We start from the raw sequence: 23,452 nt of genomic DNA, 5'->3' as shown, positions 1-23,452 counted from the left end.
GACCCACAAATAATATCAGTGTTAACATTAATTACGTGATATGACAACGAGTGCGACAACAATCTTAGCTAATTATACGTTAATACCAGCCCTGCGAAATGAGTTGTTTCTATATTATAATGAAGGGGCGAGCTACAAGGTGCCGAGACGGTCTGAAGTAATTTCTGAAGAAACAAATGAAACTGCTCCCCTCGCGAGGGAAAGCGTTTTACAAACCGCGCGGCCCATGTAATCGGATAATAAAAAGGGCAAACCCGGTAAATATAAGATGAGGAAGACAGTTTTACGAGGAGCACCTAATTAAGTGGTGAACCAAACAAACGAAAGTAACGTTTACTGAAGAATAAGTACAATATTGTTTAATGGTCTTTTTCAGTGTTAATATTAATCACAACGTGCATTTTTTTCATTCGTTTGCTTTTTTCATGGACACATTACGGAATACCACAAAAATAACAAGAGCTATCAAAGCTAGAAATGTTTATGCAAATAGTGGGTGCCGAAAATAAAATGAGTTTCGACGTTAGCGGGCGGGCGGTGCGCACGAGTATTTCTGGCGCGCAGGTAGGGCGGCCAACAAGGAATGCGACCTCACCTGCGAGTATGTCTGATTCACTCGTGCTAAATCAGTGAGCTCAACATATTTATTGGACATCTCCCACTTTAAACACTACATTTAAACTATTTAAAACGAACAGAACGCAGAGAGTTCGTTAAAGTGACAAGATTGATTGAGTATGAGTAAACTCTCTTAAGGTAATCTATTTTATTTAAAAAAAGCTTCACTAATAAAGCGATTGCAAGGTCAGTCGTATGTTTGGGAAGTTCCAATTACGTGATTTACGATTATTTCTAGAGGAATAACAATTTAAAGGTCTAAACGTTTAATGTAGTGAGGGCGACGCGCGGACACGGGTCCGGCCCGAAGCGATTCATTAGCTCGACCGCGTCAGAACAAACAAATTAACGCGATGGCCGTGTTTTACCCGGTGATAAAAGGGCGCAAGGGTGAGAGCAATATTCCAGCTGCGTGTGGCCACGCAATTAATCTACAACGATCGCCCACTACTAAACATCGACTAACCAACACAACTATGCTGCAATCGCTAATATGTTTATGTTTAACAGGCATATTAACAACATCATTGTCATTATTTTCATTTTAAACATAAGAATGTTATAATTTAGAATTTTTCACCAAAATTTTGTTTTTTCTTTTGTTACTATTAATATAGTTCACAAAAAAGTGCCCGAGGACCGAAAACATTCCATTGAATGTGACGTGAACACGCGCCTAAGTCGCTCTTCCTCGATTCAACATCGTGTAAATGGCTTCAGTTAATTAAGTTTAATCAGTGCCATTATGACAGTCGTACGGCTGGCGACCATCTGCCGGTCGATTTACGCCCACATATTCTATTACAAACGCTGAATGCGTTCCACTATCGGTGAAACCTTATCCAGTCGACACACACAAAAGTGTAAAACTTAATTTTTCATTATGTTACACACTCTACAAGGAACACAGAATTAGAATGTATATATGTTTTACTGGTGGTAGGACCTCTTTCTTGTGAGTCGGCACGGGTAGGAACCACCGCCCTGCCTATTTCTGCCGTGAAGCAGTAATGCGTTTCGGTTTGAAGGGTGGGGCAGCCGTTGTAACTATAGTGAGACCTTAGAACTTATATCTCAAGGTAGGTGGCGCATTTACGTTGTAGATGTCTATAGGCTCCAGTAACCATTTAACACCAGGTGGGCTGTGAGCTCGTCCACCCATCTAATAAATAAAAAAAGATGAACACTATCGCAACGATAAATTATTAACCATAGTAGTCTGTTACAATATATTATTCAAATTTGATTTCGATTTAATGCTTTTAAAGGAAGTTTCAATAGATAAGTGGCTCAGCTCTATATTAATGAGACTATACATCACTATATTTTGTAAAATTACGAACTCTAATTGCTACAATCCGTTTATGTAATTGTGTAGAAACAATGAAATAATAACTTCCACAAAAGATCATTATTTTTTTTGGGAAGTTGTTTAATAAACTACAATTCTACTATTGAGCATTATTTGATGATTACGAACATGATACTAGAAATAAGCTGTTGTGTTTTGAATATCTATCGTTCATAGCAGATCGATAGTTAAAACGAGGATAGAGGAGCTGGCAGATAGTCAAGTGTAGCGTGCTATGCAACCATTAACGCAGCGTGACGAATAGTCCAGCAACGGAGTTCAACAACGGTAGGGTAGATAGATATATTAAAATACATTCCCGTGATAATATAATCCTAATTTCGCTTTCCAAAAATAAAGGTAAATAAATATACATTCCACTTAGCGTCTTTTTACATTTAAGACTTCTTCTATGAGCGACAGGCTGTATGATTATTTACTTCGTCAAATAGCTGGAGCTTTGTCTATTATATATTAACCACCAAGGAGTATTTTCATATCTTATGGAAAAGGGGTATTAACTTTTGTATGGATATCTTGTTTCTGAATCATAATCGTTCAAAACATATTTAGTACGTATTCTTCTATTAAGCAATAATATATTTTTACATAATGTGCATTCCATCAACAGGATGTGCCAATTATCTAACGCTGTACTATTTTTGTTAAAACTTTGGTAAATGTATACAGACAAGAATGTAGTCGAACGTACCCCTCGTGCCCGACTCACGCGATCTTATCACGCCTTCCGCGAACATCGCATTGCACTGCCCGATTCTGTGTGTTCCGTGACTGCGTTGCCCTATCTTTGTAAATTCACAATTCTTAATTTTTTTTTACAATTTGTTTCGGCCATTCCACTCTAATGCAGTTAGTTAAAGCTCAGAGTTAGGTTTCGGGTTGGTAGCGTTGGCAACGCTCGTAATGAGCGGCGTATCCTTTGAACGTATGCGGCAGAGCCTCGCAAACGCTAATTAGGCGACGCAGATCAGAAGCCGCGGCCGAATTAGTACTATTGTTGTCCGTGGCTTAATCAACTCGAAAAAAGGAGCCTTTATCTACCTACATTGAATGAACGTGCGTTGTATTTTTTTAATTATCAAATAACAAAGGCTGCAAAATTTTGGCCTAGTAAAAAAACAGTTTAACACGGATCAACGCGCCCATTCATAAAAGCTCCAAATATCAACGTGAACTTTAAATGTCACATTCGCGAAGAGAAACCATAAAGATGGCTACATAAACACTATAATGAAGTAATGTATATTTGAAAATAATGTATAAATGTGTATTGCATGGGCGAAATTTTGCATTTTCCAGACGTTAACGCGACATACCTTATTTTTCTAAATTTCCCCGAAAACTTTACTGCTGAACGCACTTATTTATCTGGAATGTGAATTGGGGTCAAAATGAATAGCAGTGATCACAACATGTGACATGTGCTGGGATCGGCGTTTTAACTTGATTTTGTATGTAAATGTATATTTTTTGTTCTGTTTTTTAGTTATTAAAATATATCTCATTTCCATCCATCATTCAATCCAACTTTAAAAAAAATAGTGATTGAATAATTGGTTTAAATTTTTTTCTAAACTTTCCTTAAACTATTTGTATCCAGTTGCTTATTACAATCGAACCGACTCAATAAATATGTATATAACCAGTAACACGTAACCTAAAACTTATTTCGTATTCGAATCGATCACGTTAAATGAACACGTGAAATCAATATTGTTACGTAGTACGTGGCCTATTGTAAACTTAAATCCGATACTGTTTAGCACTTTACCTTTGAAGGCACAAGTACAAAAGCGACACAGAAAAAGGCCCAGCATTAGTATGTAGGGCGACTTGTTTTACATTTTTATGGCTTCATCGGGTATGAAAGTCCAGTCCGCGTAACTGTTTATTTACTCCCCCACCATTACTTAGTAGTTTCGAAACTTTAATTAGTTAAAATTGCTTATAGAAAGTATAAATAAACAGCAAATTCATTCATAAAACGTACAAGTTAAACGAGTAGCACAATCTCGGCCACGAACAAGGCTCATCTCATTAATCTGGGTTTCAACATAAAGCCGGGATGTGCCAATGGTGACAACGAAAATCCAGGCGGCCACGCGGGTCGCCACTGACAAATCCTTTCATGAAACCACCGACAAATGAGAAATTCGCGAGTTACGACTTCTGAAGCAAATTTTTAAGATAGAAATCAATCTGTTTCCACAGGTTTTTTTATAGATCATAAATAAAAAATTCTGGCCTCACAAAACACTTTAGAGTTGAGAAAATGAAAAGAACTAGATTACATTTCGTGTTCACAGCGCATTAGTAGCAATTCGCTTCCTTGTTTTTAATAAGAAAGGTGCAGCAATACACAAAAAATGGGTACATGGATCTATCTATTTATTTAATATTTATTCGAATTCGAACCGTATGTGTATAATTCATTCAGAATTATTATATTATAATTTTACTGTATATCCAACCACGAAACTACTACGTGACATAAAACTGTCGACTAATTAGAATATGTCACGTTATAAAGTACATTCTGCTGAGGTTATTGTAAATTTAATAGCGTTCGTGACATACAAGAACATCGTACAAGCAAGTATTTCGGCGCAGTATAACTCAAAACAGCAGAACCAATGTTTTAGCGGCAAGCCGAACGAATAGGGTAACCGTTTATGCGTGTCCGACTAGCAGCGTTGCTTGTTTTAGAATAGCTCAACTCTTATTTTAACGCAATACCATGAATACTTAAGGGTGCACATTAATACTTCTACCAGCAAGTACAAGAGCAGGAAAAGAAGAATAATTATTTATAAAGTTATTAGCGAGACCTCTGTGGACCTAAAAACTAGCTAAAATCAGAGTCACCTTGGATCGCAAAACAATTAAATATAGGTATTATAGTTTAAAAAAACACCTTTGAAATACCTAGCCCAAAAGAAAGAATTTCTATACTTTGGGAAACCGATAAACACTTCCTTAATGATTCACATGATTTAATAACAATCCTTTAAAACTTAACGTTTTTCTGTGTATTTCAAATACATTTTAGTTAGCAGCATAGTAATGAGTTTCAAATGGCATTTGTATTATGGATTTTGATCGACGATCCTCGTAGAATTTTCAAAGAGCTAATCGGGCGGTATAGCTTGACTGGTTGTCTTAAGAATTTTCGGATTTGTAAATGTCGTTAGTCTGCTTCTATGCACACTGTGGCGAAAAATACGGTTCAATATAGCGGGTATTAAAACGAGTGGCCAGCATAACAATGAATTGGACAGCATTAGAAGTTTGAGGACGTGATTAGATGTCTTCGAAACCGAGCGCTTCCCGTTCTTTCTCTATCTAATCTTTGATTAGATTTTTTGTTTCTATGGCGGCAGTGGGGTTATAGCGTCCGCGGGCGGCAGAAGACATTGTGCTTGAACGTCCTGTCGTTGTGTTCGCGGTCTGCGAATTGAGTACTGATACACTGAGCTTGCAGCGTATCTACTGCTGCTGTTTTTTTTCGTCAAATGTCTATTTCTTAAAAACTCGATGCTCTCGATCTTGGACTCAACACGATCGCTATCATACAGTTGGCGATCGTTAGAGCTCTTTCTGAATAACATCCCATCTTGGCATCTCAAATTTCGTCGATGTTTAACTGTTTTTATACTCTTTCATATACTTACGATTGAATTTTTCAAACTCCCTTCCGTAGATCTACGTGGTACCATTTCAACTTTATAACTCTATTCATTCTCAACGAACGATCTAAGTATCGGACAAAGTGATAGACCACAAAATGATCTCTTATGAAATTAAGATCTCAGTAAATAATATTGTGTGTGTGATTCAATTCCAGTCAAATTTAACTATTACCTCTTTTGATATCTAATTTTGTTCACTTTAAAAGTAGGATTGGAATAGTTTTTGCGAAGATAAATAGTTGGTAAAGCGCGGCACAGCAAACGATTAATCTAAGTTTAGAGTAAACAAGAAGGTGAAGTGATCAGCGGGAGCGTTGTTCAAGTTTAATAAGCGTTAGTTAGCGGGCTGAGGCGCGGCGCCGGCAATAACGTCGCTGTTATCTCCGGTGATGAAGAAATTACTGCACTACACATCTATCTCACTCTCAACTAAAATTGAAAGAAATTGTCTGTTGAATTTAAATTGTATTTTTAACCCATGTAGTTGGTCTTAGTGGTTAGTAAGCCTGATGACCGTGGCTATCTGTGCTTACAGGGTCCATGTTGTTTTCTAGCCTGAATCGGTTTGTATATTGTTTATGATTGCATAATTTTATACTTTATGAAACCCTTTTTGTGTTTTAGAAACACAAAACAAAGATAAAAATCTTAGTTTTAGGAACGCGGAACGTAATGCAAATCTGTTCATTAAAATAATATATCGCTTTCTACACATTCTTATTATCTTTCAAGCAATTCGTACAAACTTCCGTCAGTTTTGACTCGAGTAATTAATCTAGCCCCTTTTGGTAACTTCGTGAACAGCGTAAATTGGCTATCAGCCACCGTATGGTATTGTAGAAATAGAAACAGATGAAAAACCGTAGAGGCACCACTGTTCGGTCCGTTTCCACCGTGAAGGAATTACGATCCAGTGCATTTAAGTAGTTTAGTTTTAATTTCAATCAAATCAAATGTCACATCCATTATGGAAATGGTCTGAGATAAAACATTTAGGACGTTTTTAAAATAAAACCTAGAAATTTAATGCTTTACTTATTAACCCGGACTATTTAAAATTTTTTTTTTTGTTTTTCTACCTAATCTGATGGTCTTAAGAGACCATATCAGCGTCACAGGGCGAGTAGGTGAGCTCACGAGGCTCAAACTTGACGTTGTTGCTAAAGAAGCAAGAGCCGTGCTTCGCAGTATCTGCCACCGGATCGGAAATACGACCCACCGAGAAACTCAGTGGGCTGTGTCTGTGGGTTAATTTACTCGCAGAGCCTTTCGTCGCAAGCGACGGGTTCAGCGAGAACGATGACCGGTGCTTGGGGTACCTAAAAGCACCGTTTGTGGATCGGGAGGATCCGAGATGACGTTTTTTGGGCGACGTCGACTCGGGAATGTAGTTACCGGCATCCACGATTAGAGGGTTCTCGTGCCGTGCCGCTTTATCGAAATTATTTAAGCAATGATCACCTAATAGTGACATTCACAAAACTGTATTTTTCCTTTAACTATTTACTATTCTCGTAGAAGTCTAACTATAAAACAGCTAGCTTAAAACTGCTTAAAATTCTCAAGAGCGAACATGACTCGCAAAAAAGGCAATTAACGTTTTTAAATGTAAACTAGACTGATGTCCGCAAAAGTACAACACGTTGCATCCCAAGCACGGAGAAGGCCGTCAAAGCGAGAATAATCTCATAACCGCAGCCCGGACAAGGCTAGCTTATCCCAAGAGCTCTCAGCTTTACTTACGAATTTTTCTTTAAATAAACACAACAGACTCATACAGAGCTGGTGGCTTATTACCTCCACAAATTTCTCTTAACTTATGCAATTAAAGATCGCACTCCATTCAACAAGTTGGTCGTGCAAAATCTATAGTATCGTTTCCTCGTAACTTGAACATAGGACAGTTTTGATTAACCGGCTTTAAGTTTCGCAACTTATTACTGAATAATACGACTCTAATTTCTCCGCAGTCATTGATGCGTAACGGCAAACCGGTGCGGCTGAATGATTCTGATCCGATTCGTAGCAGTTGTTCGTTGCTAGCTAGTTGCAACATTCGACAACGTGCCCCTTCCGACAAGACAAGGCGAATGAAAGCGCGCACGATAAAGTGTAATAAATCCCATTTCATTCGCGACGGCAGTTTTGAGCAATTTTCTATACAGATACAGTTTTAATAGCGTATGAAATAGAGGTAAAAATGCACACAACTACTTTATATAACTTTAAAGAGTTTTATAAGTTACTTCGCGGCAATTTACGCGGTTAATTTAGTGTCCGAATTTCCCATTTGTTAAGTATTTTTCGGGAAACTGAACTTATGTCATCACAGAACAGCAATTAATGTTTTGCAGGGGGGCAGGAATAGGGTCGAGGCGGCAACGTGTAACACGCTGATTACGTTTTCATTTTTAATGAACCACTCACACGGGGTCTCAACAAAGCCGCAAACTAATTTCGATACAAAATATAACGTTACGGAGCTTATATTGCACACATAGTGACACAGATTTTATTGACGACAAAAACACAGTGTATGTGTGAACTAATACTCATCGATGTTTATTGCTTGTCGGTTCCAAAGTACGTTCACAAGCGGAGGCTAGAAAAATCGGGAAAACATTGAGAGAAAGTTTTCATGTGTGAAAGAGGGGCGTCGGAGGCCGAGAGCGGGAGGCACCGGCGTGCGGCACAAGACGGCCCGCGTACAGTTTAATTTCCCACGAGGTCGATCTCTGCGCCGCGAGCTCAGCCCGCGGGAATTAATTGCTAGTAATGAATAGTCAAGTGAACATCACCAAATTATATATACATTTTTAAATTATCAACACATTATTATCAATTACAACATTTAAAAAATGTTAAAGAGAAAAAGAAAAAAAACAATTACTTTAATTATTGTTAACGTTTATGTGAATACTAAGTTAAGAAGACATGTGTATAAAACCGAACCTTGGTGATCAAGTCTGCAGGCATAATGAGGAGAGGATTCTATGTCCTGAGGTTAAAATAAATTGTTGGAAGAAAGTAGTCCGGTTTATGCTGTCTGGATAAAAATACCAACATTCAGAAGAAGTCACAACACATCTATGGGATAGCAGTGGCGGTGGGTGCTAATTATTAGGCTATAGTGATTGGACTATTCCCACCACCATTACTTGCAACCGTAAATTACGTTCATACCTAAATAAAATAAAAATCGTGACAATAATAAATAATAGCATATGTGACAAAACTCAAATACCATTGCAGATTCTGGCGGCAAAAAGAACCCAGATTGGTATTTTCACACGATTGCAATCTTAGAAACAATACAAGTAGGCGGCAACTAAATTGACGCTGTTGCTAAGGTCAACGACTTACTGGTCTTGTGAATTTTCAACGGTACTTCAAAATATATACGTTTTTAATTCAAACCAGTTTCACGATAGCACAAAGTTCTATCAGCGCAAAAAAAATATTTGTGACTCAACTGAACTTAAATTGAAGTTTTGGACTGCTTAACTGATAAATTCATTATTTAAAGTCATAAGATTGTTTCCTTTTCAATATTTAAGAACGTTTCGTCGTCTATTACAAAATATTTATGTAAACGTATGTACGTACTATGGGAAATTCGATAAGGCATTCGTTGCTATGGTGTCAAAGCGATGAAGGCATCCACAATCTTCATAGATCGTATCACATACGTGCCGTTAGAATAGGTAATGGTGTGTGCAGTTAAAGTGTAGGTTTATTGCTTCCTAGTCGAGCTGTGCCGTGGGAGTACAGCCGGAGATAGTCGCTCGTTATAGGGGCACGGGTTGTGACACTATTCGCTATTACCGTGTAAAAAAACGACCTGCTTACTTGCTTAGTTTATGTAAATCAATTGCATCGTTATCGTTTTTTTTAGTTTCGTAATCAATTTTTTTTTGCGGCATAGAAAAGACGTTACGGTGAATTACAATGTACATTTACATTGAGTTATTTTAATGAAGCTAATTTAAATCACGCAAAAATATTAACGCGTAATCTATATATATATAAAAATGAATTGCTGTTCGTTAGTCTCGATAAAACTCGAGAACGGCTGGACGGATTTGGCTAATTTTGGTCTTGAATTATTTGTGGAAGTTCAGAGAAGGTTTAAAAGGTAGATAAATATGAAAATGCTCGGAATAATTGATTGAGGCACTACGAAGACTGCCGGTTCAGCTAGTAAATAATGAAATAATTATAAAACGCGCGTCACAGCGAAAAATTTATCAAACTAGTACAATACTCGTCGATCCCAATCAATAATAGCCGGTTTAGTTTCGACAACCACGACTAATTACAACATCGGATGGTCGTGACGAAGATAGCAGCTACCAGTGCGTCTTACTTCTAATGAATTATCAATGGTTTTTACGTACATTATATTTCCATTTCTTCCTTTAGGGTAGCACCGGCCAAAATTTTGGTAAAATAATTGAGATCAAAGTTATGTGTTTCACATTTGTTATGTTTGACTATTTCATCGTTTCTATTACAAGGAACCTCGCATTTTTCAAGCCGAGGCACCTAATATTACAATGCTTCAAAATTAAATATCTACATCGACGGCTTGCTTGTACTTTTTCGTCAAAATTGCTTTTATTCACGATTCAGATAGTTTTTTTTTTCTTTTTTTAGGTGGTGTCTTTTAGGGGGGATCTTTATTTATTTCAACTATTCAAAGACCTCTTAATCTCAAAATGCTCGCAATTTCAATTTAATAGACTAGAAATGACCAGAGAAAGACTCGTCATTCACTGCGCGTTTGTTATTCAGTGTGTCCAAGGGCAATCTAACACAAAACAAGCGCAAAAGCAGTGCAAGCGATATATTTTTATGTTGTTTCGGAATAAATAATATGCTTAGTATACAAACTATATTGACGACCGATATGACTCAACATTATAATGAAATAATTTTGGCAAATTTTTTGATAATATTCGTATATTTTTTCGATACGCGGTCGCTCACAATTTTTGTAGTGATTATAATTGTTAAATCATTAGCTTCTTTCAAATCGTTTACTTAGTGAGTTTCAGTTTTGAGCGAGTTTCGCATTGTTGTTACGATTGACATGTTCCTCCACTTATGTTCTCTTTTTACATTAAGCAGCGAACTTAATCATACGCCTCCGCATTTTCGCATGATGGTCTTGAAGAAGATATTTTAATTAAAAAATGGTTGTTAAAAAGGCCTGTTAACAGTCTGTATTTCTTTTGTACACTATATATCATAATATAAATTAAATGAACCGCATTTCTACAATAAGCTGTTAAATTAGAGATTGTAAGTTACAAAACCCCACTTATAGTAAAATTTATATTAAATATATATGCAGAATGGTGAAATTATAATAAGTCAGCTTTGAATTTAACGTTTCCCGTTTTTACATAATATATTCCCAGAAACATGTGAAAGCGTACCATATTAAAGTCTTTGTTTTGCGTTTTGTAAATGCGTTTTTTTTAAATACCCCTTTTATATTAGATGATCAAGTATCATGCTGACACTTATAGACTAACAGTAAGTGATATTTCAAAATTATTTTATTATTAAACAGTATTCTGTATTTGAATGTGATCTATGCAAGAATCATGAAAGAAAATGGTCAAAGTACCGCACGCACTACTGACATACTACTGCGTAGATTGTCAAAGTTGCAGTAACAACATTTATAAATTAAAATCATAATATCCTTATTCAATATGGCATCTATAACAAACACACCAAGGCATGCGTGCGCAATTAGCATAAAGAATTTAAGACCGGAGATATTTTACGGGCCACAATGTTCACAATTAGCAAATTATTCTCTTCTCTGTCTAAGACTAACTGCAGATCAAGACTAGACTGTCCACACTCTGCCTTCGCTGCGCACTCGAGTACTTCGGTTACACTGCTCGGAAAACACCCGATGGCTTAATGTGATTATTTGTGACAGGGAAGATCGAGGGAAAGAGACCGCGCGGGCGCAGTCCGACAAGGTGGTTCGATCAAATCCACACCACATTCCACGAAGCCTTCATGCGGCCAATGATCGAATGCGCTGGAGGGACATTACGAGTAAAATCCTGTCGAAATACGATGGTCGTGACCCTCAGCAGTGAGGAAACGACGCGAGGAGGGAGCAAATTATTAATTTCAATAAAAATTACCATAGGAATCTACTTTAATTTGCAATTTACAACAAATAAATAATATCAAACCAAATGATAGGCGTCTCAATAACAATAAATTTGTATTATTTAAAAAATTTGTAAATACAATTTCGTGCAAATGACAACACTATAATTTAAGAAATGACATCTACTATTGTTACGTTTAAAAAAAAAATTTGGAACGGTGAACAAAAGAATAAAGCATTATCATTGTGAAAACCTATTACAAAAAACGGGGAAAGTTACGCCGAGACTGCTCGCAAAATTCGCGCAATTTTCTATCGAGAAAGTGTACCTATTGTCCCAAAAATTTATATTCGTCAAAAGTTGTGAAGAAACATCGATTGGACTGTGAGACCCATAGAGTCAGCGTCGGTTTGGTCGGTCTCCTGAAATCATTGCAGCTGTAGGCGAGTGTTGAGTTGTTGAGGAGGACACTGTATTCATCATTTCATTCATGTATTCAAAGATCTTATGGCACCCTTTACTTGAATTTATTTATTTATTTTCACGGCCTCACGCACGTGGAATTTATATATATTTTCTTTAATTAATATTTAGATTTTTTCAAATCTTATAGAATGGTTGGTGTCGCTTTTCCGAAGATTTTGACAAACTGGAGACTAGTGTACCCGGTGACGTCCGCAATATCGTCGTTTTTTTATTGCCCGCGTAGGCAGACGAGCTTACCTAATGGTGAGTGGTTGCCGTCGCTTATGGACGTCAGCAATGACAGGGACAGAGCCAAGCCGCTGCCTACCGATAACCTCTAGTGATAAACCCTTAACTCTAACCGATAAAACCATGTGTCTTTTAGTTTGTCCCTTTTTTTGGACACCCTAACTTTAGTGGAGAAGATAGTCGTCGTGGCCTAACGGATAAGACGTCCGGTGCATTCGTGTTGAGCGATGCACCGGTGTTCGAATCCCGCAGGCGGGTACCAATTTTTCAAATGAAATACGTACTCAACAAATGTTCACGATTGACTTCCACGGTGAAGGAATAACATCGTGTAATAAAAATGAAACCCGCAAAATTATAATTTGCGTAATTACTGGTGGTAGGACCTCTTGTGAGTCCGCGCGGGTGGGTACCACCACCCTGCCTATTTCTGCCGTGAAGCAGTAATGCGTTTCGGTTTGAAGGGTGGGGCAGCCGTCGTTACTATACTTGAGACCTTAGAACTTGTATCTCAAGGTGGGTGGCGCATTTACGTTGTGGATGTCTATGGGCTCCAGTAACCACTTAACATCAGGTGGGCTGTGAGCTCGTCCACCCATCTAAGCAATAAAAAAAAAAAAAAGATAGCGCTATACTAACAACACTTATTATCCTCTTTACTTCCTCTTTTTAAGTATAACAAATGGCTTCTTGCCATACTTGTGATACCAATGTCGAGTTTATAAAAATCTCAGTTATTCTATATTATATGAAAAATGATATGAAGTGAAATGAGCTGAACTTGAGATTTGAGAGTTCATTAGACTTTTTGGACGAAACCGAGAAGACACGCCCAGCGGCCTTGTTTCATTTTCCATCCGCTGTGCACTTTTACAGATGCTAAATAGTAAATAAATTACCGTAGGTACAGATTTAAACCTAATGAGACACTAAATTAACAAAATAACGCGCTGTACAAAACTTCGCTCCTCGCGTTCCCGCCCAAAAATCCAAGGATCCTCTTTTCGTGAAGATGAAAGAAAACCCAAGTCAAGCAAACTGCCAGAATTCAGTATAGAATCGGTTCGTTCTGTGTGAAATTAAACGGAAAAGTCTACAAATATTTTTTAAAGGAAATGTCAAAATTCAAAATGTCAAAATATCAATAATAATCAAATGTCGATGAATTAACATCTTAGTCGTATGTGACCATGAAACTGTGTAGCGTTCAAAACGTTGGAAATATTGTAATAGCCATAAAAAAAGGTTGATTAAACCGTAAAAGTAGTTTTGATAATGTCTACGATTCGCAAACACCGAAGAACATAATATATTATTATTTTTGTAATTACGATAATTTTCTAAGAGTATAAAATATTCTTAAAGAAGCCGCACAAAAGCCCTAGGTATATATAATTAATTGTCTAAATCCTCAAAGTTATAACGCACGGCATAAATGATGATTCTAGAAGTAAAAAAAAAAAATGTAGACAAAAAATTGGCATCAATGTAGATCACGAGAGCAAAATGAAGTATGAAGTTTTTTTCGTAACTACCTTACTAAAAAGTAAAAAGTCTGGTGAAGTTTTTTCAAGTACATATATTGATATATTTTAAGATATAGACATATGTTGGAGTGCAATGTCAAAATTCCCCAGAATTGCTCTTATTTACTTATTTTCCAGCATAAAATACAATAGTGTTTAATACTGGTACCATCGACCGTCTTTTGAATGAATCACAGGATCCATCACGGGCAACATTTATCAATTTCCTACGCTTGCGAACTTTCAGAAATACTAAACGGTTTAAAAAAGCCGTTGTTATCGTTTATCCTTTATGAAACAATAGGTAGGCAAAAAAAAAAATTCACGTGACGTTCACTTCACGTTCTGGCCAAAAATATCCCTTTGCCTTCTCTGTTCTCGTTTAAGTGGTTCTATATAACTGGTGTTGGTGATTATTGTATGACTAAAAGGGTTTTGCTTTTTTTTATTCCCTTATAGGCGGATGAGCATAAGGCCCATCTGATGGTGAGTGGTTACCGTCACACGTGAACTCACGCAATGCCAGGGGCAGAGCCAAGCCACTGCCTACTGTTAATTACTCTCCACAAGCCTTCTTTGAAGAAGGACATGTCATAGAGCGCTCGGGAAACACCGTTCCTTAATATTAATGATAATTGGAAGACTGTTAAGTTGGCGAGTCTGCATTACAACTATTCTACCGGAACGCTATGATGGCCGTTTTAACGTTTTTCCACTCTTGAAGTTTCTTTCTTATTAATAGTAATTACATTAAATACAGGAGCAAATTGCTGTTCTTTATTATCAATAGTGACGTGCGGTTAGTCATAAAAAAATATCGAATGTATTATTTTAGGACAAAATTCAAATAACTTATAAATAATGTATGTGATGATAGCAGTGACGACATTGAAAATAGCAGTATGGACGAATCTGATTAAATATAGCCTTTTGTGGCGCCTTTTTTTGGTCTTTTTTTGTATTATTTTGTTTCTTGTGTGCATATAAAGTATGTATATTCATTTTCATTCCAATATTGACATAGTTCAAATATATTAAGTAGGCATATATATATTTTTGTTTTATTAAACCTTTTTAATCAGGTACTAATTGCAATAAAAACTTATAGAATTCATTATATTTTTTTCGTGAATAAATTGACATTTCACATCACTATTGTAATATGTCGAAACGGCCATCATAGCGTGTTAATAGTGCAGACCAGTGATGGGCAAAGTACGGCCCGCGAAAGTATTTAATCCGGCCCGCCGAGTCCATCCATCCTAAATATTCTAATCAGCATTTTGGCGCGTAAAATAAAATCTGACGTTTATAATTGAAAATCTTCGAATTTTTAATGAAAGCTCCAATTCGTCAGTTTGTTTTGAGCTTTCATTATCTCATAATTCACTTGCCATCATTATAATTATCTCGGCAGTCTGTCACAGGTATTAGTTTATTTATTGAAAAAAAAAACCATTCTTTTCACCCATCTATCACACGCCTCACGTCTCACACGCCTAACAAAGCGTAAAAGTAAAAGGTATTTTGTTTATTAAAAAGCTTTTATACAAAATGCATTTCTTCTATAATTCTGGCCCTCCTCTAGAATTTCTTAAAATTTGTGGCCCGCCATTAAAAATGTTTGCCCACCACTGGTGTAGACTGTCTATGTATGTACGTACCTGCACGTCGAAGGGCGTGTGATGCGCGGAGTCGGGCGCCGAGGGCGCGCCGTTGACGAGCCCCCCGCCCGCGCTCTCCGCGCCCACCCCACTCACCGCGCTCACCGCTCCCACCGCGCCGCCGTACTGCGCACACGACATTATCGACTATTCAACTTTATCAAAAATATTTTGTGTACATACAACCAAAAATATTCGAAATTGAAATTTTGAGTCCGGACGAAGCAATAGAGACTTCGATTTCATGTCCCGCGGAGCACGCACGCTCACCCGTTCACATTATGGTGTGTGTGTGTGTGTGTGTGCGTGCGTGCGTGTGTGTGTGTGTGTGTGTGTGTGTGCGTGTGTGTGCGTGTGTGTGTGTGTGTGTGCGTGTGTGTGTGTGTGTGTACATCAAACTGTATGTAATCGCAAGCGCAATTTATTATTGTTGTGTTGCTTTCAATGCGAAATACATACATCATGCAATCTTGTTTTCGAATGCTATTTTTTGTTATTACGTCAGATATCAAGAACGTAACATTGGCTATGTAATTCTCAGAATTATCGTCAAAATGTCATATGTCCGATTTTTTACAAATCTTTATTTAACTTGCCATATTCGTACGGCCGTGGCCATCAAAACTAGAAACTTTGTAAGCAAATCGAGTAATTTTAACAGAGTTGGGATGTATCGACCAGATCGAACATTTCGATCGTTGTTTCTAAGAACAAATGACCCCCAGATACTCTTTTAAATTTTAAGGAATAACTTTGATTACAACGCACTTATCAGCACTGTATTTTTTTTCAACCAGCGGTTTAGACAAAAAGAAAAAAATATCTTTTGGAATTTTTAATTTTAATAAATATTTTTAATTAATCTGTTTATTCACATCGATCTTCGAATGCAAAATAATCGGTTATTTTGTAAAAATCAAAACTTTAAGTGATTTCAAAGACATACTTTTTTTTATAATTTCCAGTTTTTTTTTGTGAATTAAAATTTCACATTAATAACTCATTCCAAACAACATTAGCAATTGTTGACCTGGATCTCTAATTGTAATATATTTAACATTGGAAGACAGCTATTAACAATAATAAAAAAAACAATGTATCGGAGAATAAGGGTTAATATTATAACTGTACGTCTTCTTTTAAAAAAAACATTTGCAAGCTGAACCGAATCGATACGTTCCGAAGATGAGTCATACTTGATTCCAAATAAAACATTTAACTTGCCTAGTCAATCAGAAGCCATTTGGAAGCCCTTCTGTAATAGAGTTGTCAAATGTTGACATTTGATAATGACAGAGTCCGCGCAGCCTGCGGGTTCCTGGGACTTTTAACTGGCCGTAGGTCTAAATACGTTAAAACGATATAAAGAGACCATGCCCATCAATGTAACAATATATCTAATTGAGATTGTTTTGTGTCTATTGGAATAATAATATTGCCAGGCAACCATCTACGTTTGCTATCTTGCAACATCAGTAAAGTATTTTTACATAGGTACTCTTGATTTCTGTAAACTAACCAAAAATGAATGTAGCTTATATTTTTAAGATCCTTTTGGCTTTTTTCAAATAATATGAAATTGAATTATATATAATGTAATAATAATATATTTAAAAAAGCACAATAATACGAAGACAAGAATTTAATGTAGAAATTTAATTTGTGAAAAAAATAAGATTTTGTATTTAGTAACGGTAACTTTACAATGTCACTAGTTTTGATTGCACATGTTTATTTAACTCAAAATTGCAAGCTAGATCACAATCACTTTATCTTATCTTAAAATTAAAAATTTTCACATGTCGGTTGTTGGATTTCGATCAGAATTTATTTTTATGGTATCATCTGAATCGACATCCAAAATTAGCTCCAGACGAAGAAACTCTCCAACAGTGAACACAGACGTGACGTTTTGTGTACGCATTTGATTATGATAGCCGGCTGTAAGTTTTACCATGACATGGTTGCTGCACTCAGGGTTGGGTCCTGACTAGGAAACTCCTCAACGGTTAGCAGCACAGACATGAAATGTTGGATACATATTCAATTATGTTAACTCATTCTATGTGTGTCATCATTAAAGGCTTGTTATTAACAATGTTTTTAACTATGAAATTATTCTTTGAATTTGTTTGCCAATTCACATACTAATCAAACTTATTGGGAGGAGAATATTTAAGTTAAAAACTGATAAAGACATAAAAAAATACGAATTATTTTTTCGACGATTACCTACATCTTTTATTTCAACAATAAATTTACCTCTTCCGTAATTTAGTATACCACCCAATGTATAGGGTCCAGGTCAAGGATACACACAGACGATTTATTTGACAAAACGAGCACACATTGCTTCAGAGATTTGAGTATTTACCATTATCAAATAATGTCACGACAAGATTACACAAAACAAACCTGTTGCGAGCTCGCAAAGCTGCTGTTGTCGAATTGAGGATGTTGTTCCATTTGTAAAACAAGTTCGATGTGTTGGTTCATAGAGTCGTTTAGTGTCATTCCTGTAAATAAACGAAATAATGTGTAAAGCAAAGTATTTTGGACATGTTTTATATTGGTATTTATACATTTATTAATTCGCAAAATTTACCTGGGTGAATCTGTGCGTGTTGCGGATGCGGTAGGCCCTGTAGTGGAGCCACGCCTAACATCCCCGGGTGTGGCTGGAAAAATGGTAAACCGGTTCTTAGATGTCCTCACGATAAACTATTTTCTATGAAAATGTTCTATGGTCCATTTTTATCGATATAAAATATGAATCAAACATCAATGAAATTTTGTCAAAATTTACTATAAGTATGTATTGTTACTAACGTTGGATGAAAACATGTATTCAAAACATTTTGGTTGTCGCATCAAGTAGGGAGCACAACATTTTCCCCCCAGTTATGAGATTTCGTGAAACTTAACCCGACTATAACTCCTCTCCCTAATTATCCTCCAACCCCCACCCCACCAGGGGGGCGCCCTTGGGCCCGACCGGGGCTTCGCCCTTGGACCCCGGCTCGGTACTCCACGGGTGCTAAATTTTTTACAATGTCGAACATTCGGCCTGGTAGGAGAAAAAATAGTATGTGCACCGCGGGAAAAAAGTAGGACATCTCATCCAGCATCACAATGTACTATTATTTGAGGCACTCGTCGAGTTTCTTGGCATATTTGTCCCTTACGCTCTTTCCCCACGCAAGTTTCGGTTCGAAAGTTCCCCCTCCCCCCTCAATACTTTTCCCAATAAATGGCGTGTGGTGTACCTGTGGGTGCGAGAGATGCGGCAGATGGTGCATGGGCTGCGGCTGCGGCAGCGCGTGGTGCGGGTGCAGCGGGAACACGGGCGGCTCGCCGTTGCGCGCGCCCCCCGCCCCCTCCTCCTCCGCGGGCGACGGCTGGCGCGACCCGGGCGTGCGGCTGTACTTACACGTACTTTAACATTATTTTAGAATGTCATTTAAGCAATTTCATATTATGGACTATGTCTGCAATTTTCGACATTAAATGTTTAACATCACATTCATGGTGGTAGGACCTCTTGTGAGTCCGCATGGGTAGGTACCACCACCCTGCCTATTTCTGCCGTGAAGCAGTAATGCGTTTCGGTTTGAAGGGTGGGGCAACCGTTGTAACTATACTGAGACCTTAGAACTTGTATCTCAAGGTGGGTGACGCATTTACGCTGTAGATGTCTATGGGCTTCAGTAACCACTTAACACCAGGTGTGAGCTCGTCCATTCATCTAAGCAATCAATAAAAAAACAGATATTTATGATTTCAATTGAACGTTTAAAACTGTATTTGGTTTTGGAAAAATATTTCTTGTAATATGTAATAAATAGTGTACACAAGATGTAGTTTACGATCACAATAATTAAATTAGGTATATAGCCAATTAAAAACCACTTCTAGAGGAACTATATACAATGTTCTGGTGTAAAATATTTAAAAAAAATGCTTATTCGTGCTAAAACTTGGTTTATTTGTCGCTATATAAAATTCACACATTTTCTCGTCAGTTAATAATTTTGCAAACTTTAATTTGATTCATTGATTTATTCAATCAATGCAAATCAGTAAATACGCGAGCCGGATTTCTAAAAAGGAATAAATAGACAACTTAAATTCTAGATCAGTGGCTTCCAAACTTATTTTGTCTACTGCCCACTTTGAGAATAAATTCTTTTTTAGCGCCCCTATTTTTTCTACCTACTTAAATACCACTATAGTGAGAGCTCAGTCTATGTCTTAGAGTCCTCCTAGACAAAATTACAAATCGCCTCCCAAGCCTCTACACAACGCCCACATTTTATTCTGGGTCTATTACCGCCCCCCCATTAAGCCTGCAGCGCCCACAAGGGGGCGTTATCGCCCGTATTGGCAAAGACTGTTCTAGATCAATAAGCAAATGGACAAATCACTCCTGTTTTCATAAAGAATTGCTTTACATCATTATTGTTGAGTTATAATTTCAACGGATGACGTAAACGAGCGATAACCGTAACGGCGTCACCCCAAGTCATCACCGCAGGCAGGTATCAGACATTATCTGAAGTTATCAGCGTGAATCATGTGTAGAATGAACGCGGACGAGAGCAATCGTCTGAGCGTCGTCTGCGCGTGCGTCGGAGGCCGCGAGCCGCGCGCGGTTATTGCCCCCCGCCCGCGCGCCTCCCGGCGACCTTCGCGACGTCACGTCCTAATCAATACCCCCCTCGGTCAGCTTCGAACGATTATTATTTCATTACGATAATAATTACATTATTTTTTTTATTGCTTAGATGGGTGAACGAGCTCACAGCCTACTTAGTGCTAAGTGGTTACTGGAGCTCATAGACATCTACAACGTAAATGCGCCACCCACCTCGAGAAATAAGTTCTAAGGACTCAGTATGGTTACAACGGCTGCCCCACCCTTCAAACCGAAACGCATTACTGCTTCACGGCAGAAATAGGCGGGGTGGTGGTACCTACCCGTGCGGACTCACAAGAAATCCTACCACCAGCGTGCTGCATTACAGAGCTTAAATCGATGAAGTCGATACGAAAGCAAGAAAGTCGTACATACAAATACTTCCCACGTCCATACAAAATACTGAGCAAGGGAATGTCGAATAACACAAACATTGAAGTATTCCGTAATGAGAATGAACGCTCAAGCTTAATAAAATAATAGGGAATCTCTACAAAATTAAGGGGTTCCTTCATTCATTAGTATAAGTACATTAGTTCAGAATGGCTAGACTTATTTGGCTTTTTTTAAGTTCATAGTTTAAATAAATTATTTATTAATGGATTTGTAAGTATTGTTAATGCTAACTCTGTGTGTACCTACTTTGTCCTTATTCTTCAATTAAACGTGTGGCATGCAATGTTTTTTTCGTAATTCCTCTACACTTTGTTAATTATAAAAAAAAACTACAGTTCAAAATTGAATACCAATAAAAGTAAAATAGCTGTGAAATTTGAACAGACAGAAAGACGGGACCACAAATTCAAAGATACGTTTTTTATTGTTATTTTCTTCCGAATACTAATGTCCAGATTGAAACTCACTTAAAAGCTTTATCGTCCTCTTGTCCGTTGTGTATCCCGTTGGGCAGGGAGCCGTGTTCGTGTAGCTCGTGCAGGTCCTTGTCGAAGGGCGAAGTCGCTTTATCTTCGGCGCGCTCCTCCAGCACCATGCCGCGCAGGCCCGCCACCACGCCGGCCACCTTCTCTCCTCCGCCTACGTAAACACCTTTATTCTCATACAAAGATATTCCAGCAACCAGAAATATTTCTTTAGCATTTCAAACAACACACACACGTTTTAGTTTTACAACATTGCGATTAAATACTTTTGTACGTGTGAGTATGTGAGCTCACGGGGCTCTAACCTGTGGACGTTGTTAACACTAGTCCTAGCAAGAGCAGTGCTTCGCAGAACCATACCACCGGATCGGAAACCCGACCCACTAAGAAGACCCGGCGAGAAACTCAGTGGGCTGTGTCTATGGGTTAATTTACTTGCCGAAACCTTCGTCGCGAGCGACAGGTTCGACGAGAACAGTGACCGGTGCTTGAGGTACCTAAAAGCACTGTTAGTGGATCGGGAGGATCCGAACTGAGTTTAGGGCGACATGTTTAGTTTTACCGTTCAATCTCAGTGCGATTGTAAGCTCGAATTTAAGTTTCAAATTCTTCTTAAAAAAAATTTTTGCGTATATAGGTGGACGAGCTCACAGCTCACCTGGTGTTATGTGGTTACTGGAGCCCATAGACATCTACAACGTAAATGCGCCACCCACCTTGAGATATAAGTTCTAAGGTCTCAGTATAGTTACAACGGCTGCCCCACCCTTCAAACCAAAACGCATTACTGCTTCACGGCAGAAATAGGCGGGGTGGTGGTACCTACCCGTGCGGACTCACAAGAGGTCCTACCACCAGTAATTACGCAAATTATAATTTTGCGGGTTTGATTTTTATTACACGACATTTTAGAATCGGCTCGCTTATATTAGAGTAAAGTTATTCAGACAGAAAAACGTGTTTGATTCGTCACAGAACAACAGTGGCAACCCCCGCAATAAAAATGAAACAATTAAAACCAACTGCCACGACTCGTCCGCCAGCTGCCTTCGCGTTGGATTTAGGTATTCAGAAACATGACATATTATAACAAATAAGTATTTTATGCTCAACTCAACAAATGTTATTACAATATACACTTATTATATATTGAGTTATCCATATTAATAGCGTGAGTAATTGATAATAATAATTTAAAAAAAATGCTTCTTTTTCGTGAGCTCACCATATAAGGCAAAGACAACTGACTGAGGTCGCGCGTCAGATTATTTTTCTTACATACATTGTGTGCTATGCAAAACATTTTTTAATTTTTATTTTATTGCTTAGATGGTTGGAAGAGCTCACCGCCCACCTGATGTTAAGTGGCTACCGGAGCCGATAGAAGTCTACAACGTTAATGCTGGCGGCAACCACCCACCCACCTCGAGACATGAATTGTAAAGCCTGAGTTTTAACAGTAAGTACAATGACTGCCCCGCGCTTGAAATTGAAACGCATTACTGCTTCACGGCCGAAATAGGCAGGGTGGTGGTACCTACCCGTGCGGACTCACAAGACATCCTACCAGCAGTAATGTGGATAATATAAATTTATTATTGTGTAGACGGGCAAACGAGCTCAGGGCCAATCTGGTGTTAAGTGGTTACCGGAGCCCATACACACCATAATGTGAATGCAGCAAACCCACGTACACATTTGAAGTCTATTGTTATAGTTCTTTAGTAAATGCGCAATTACAATTTTTGCGGGTTTGATCTTCATTACACGATGTTATGTTATATCTTCATCGCAGAAGTAGCTAATTCGTGAACGTATCATAAGTACATATTTCATTAAAACAATTGGTAAAAGTCTGCGGGATTTGAACTCAGGTATAGTCGGCATCGCTTTATACGTGTACACCAGGCGTCATACAAAATTATGAGGTGCATAAAAAACATTTCATTTGTGATAGTTACAGCTAATTATTAACGTGCGTGTCAGGAGGAGCAAAGGATTTTTATGTTTAAGGCATTTTTATATTTAAATGTTTCGCAATTATATTTTCTTTTCGATTTTCCTGTTTATTTTCATAATTATTACAGAATATTATATTTGCATTATTTTTCAATGTGATTTTGTTCCAGCTGAAGAAGGTAGAGATGAC

The 23,452-nt window shown here is 37.7% G+C and overlaps 1 protein-coding gene across 15 annotated transcripts in view; it reads right to left on the bottom strand.

The window, feature by feature from the left end:
• Positions 1-23,452, bottom strand: part of pum (pumilio) — a 76,565-nt gene that overhangs the window by 42,485 nt on the left and 10,628 nt on the right. For 4 of the 15 annotated variants that reach the window (XM_089733362.1, XM_028184000.2, XM_089733368.1 and 1 more), the window contains 5 exons: positions 21,286-21,469; positions 18,993-19,146; positions 18,332-18,404; positions 18,142-18,242; positions 15,727-15,852 (listed from right to left, as the gene is read on the bottom strand). In XM_089733362.1, the coding sequence (XP_089589488.1) occupies positions 15,727-15,852; positions 18,142-18,242; positions 18,332-18,404; positions 18,993-19,146; positions 21,286-21,469 (638 nt within the window). Of the gene's footprint in view, positions 1-15,726; positions 15,853-17,680; positions 17,717-18,141; positions 18,243-18,331; positions 18,405-18,992; positions 19,162-21,285; positions 21,470-23,452 lie in introns of all 15 variants that reach the window. The other 11 variants (XM_089733358.1, XM_089733357.1, XM_089733364.1 and 8 more) reach the window with 6 other exon arrangements.

This window comes from Bombyx mandarina, chromosome 15 (assembly GCF_030267445.1).
Source record: "Bombyx mandarina strain Sakado chromosome 15, ASM3026744v2".
NCBI lineage: Eukaryota > Metazoa > Arthropoda > Insecta > Lepidoptera > Bombycidae > Bombyx > Bombyx mandarina.
This window is presented reverse-complemented; position numbering and strand designations above follow the sequence as displayed.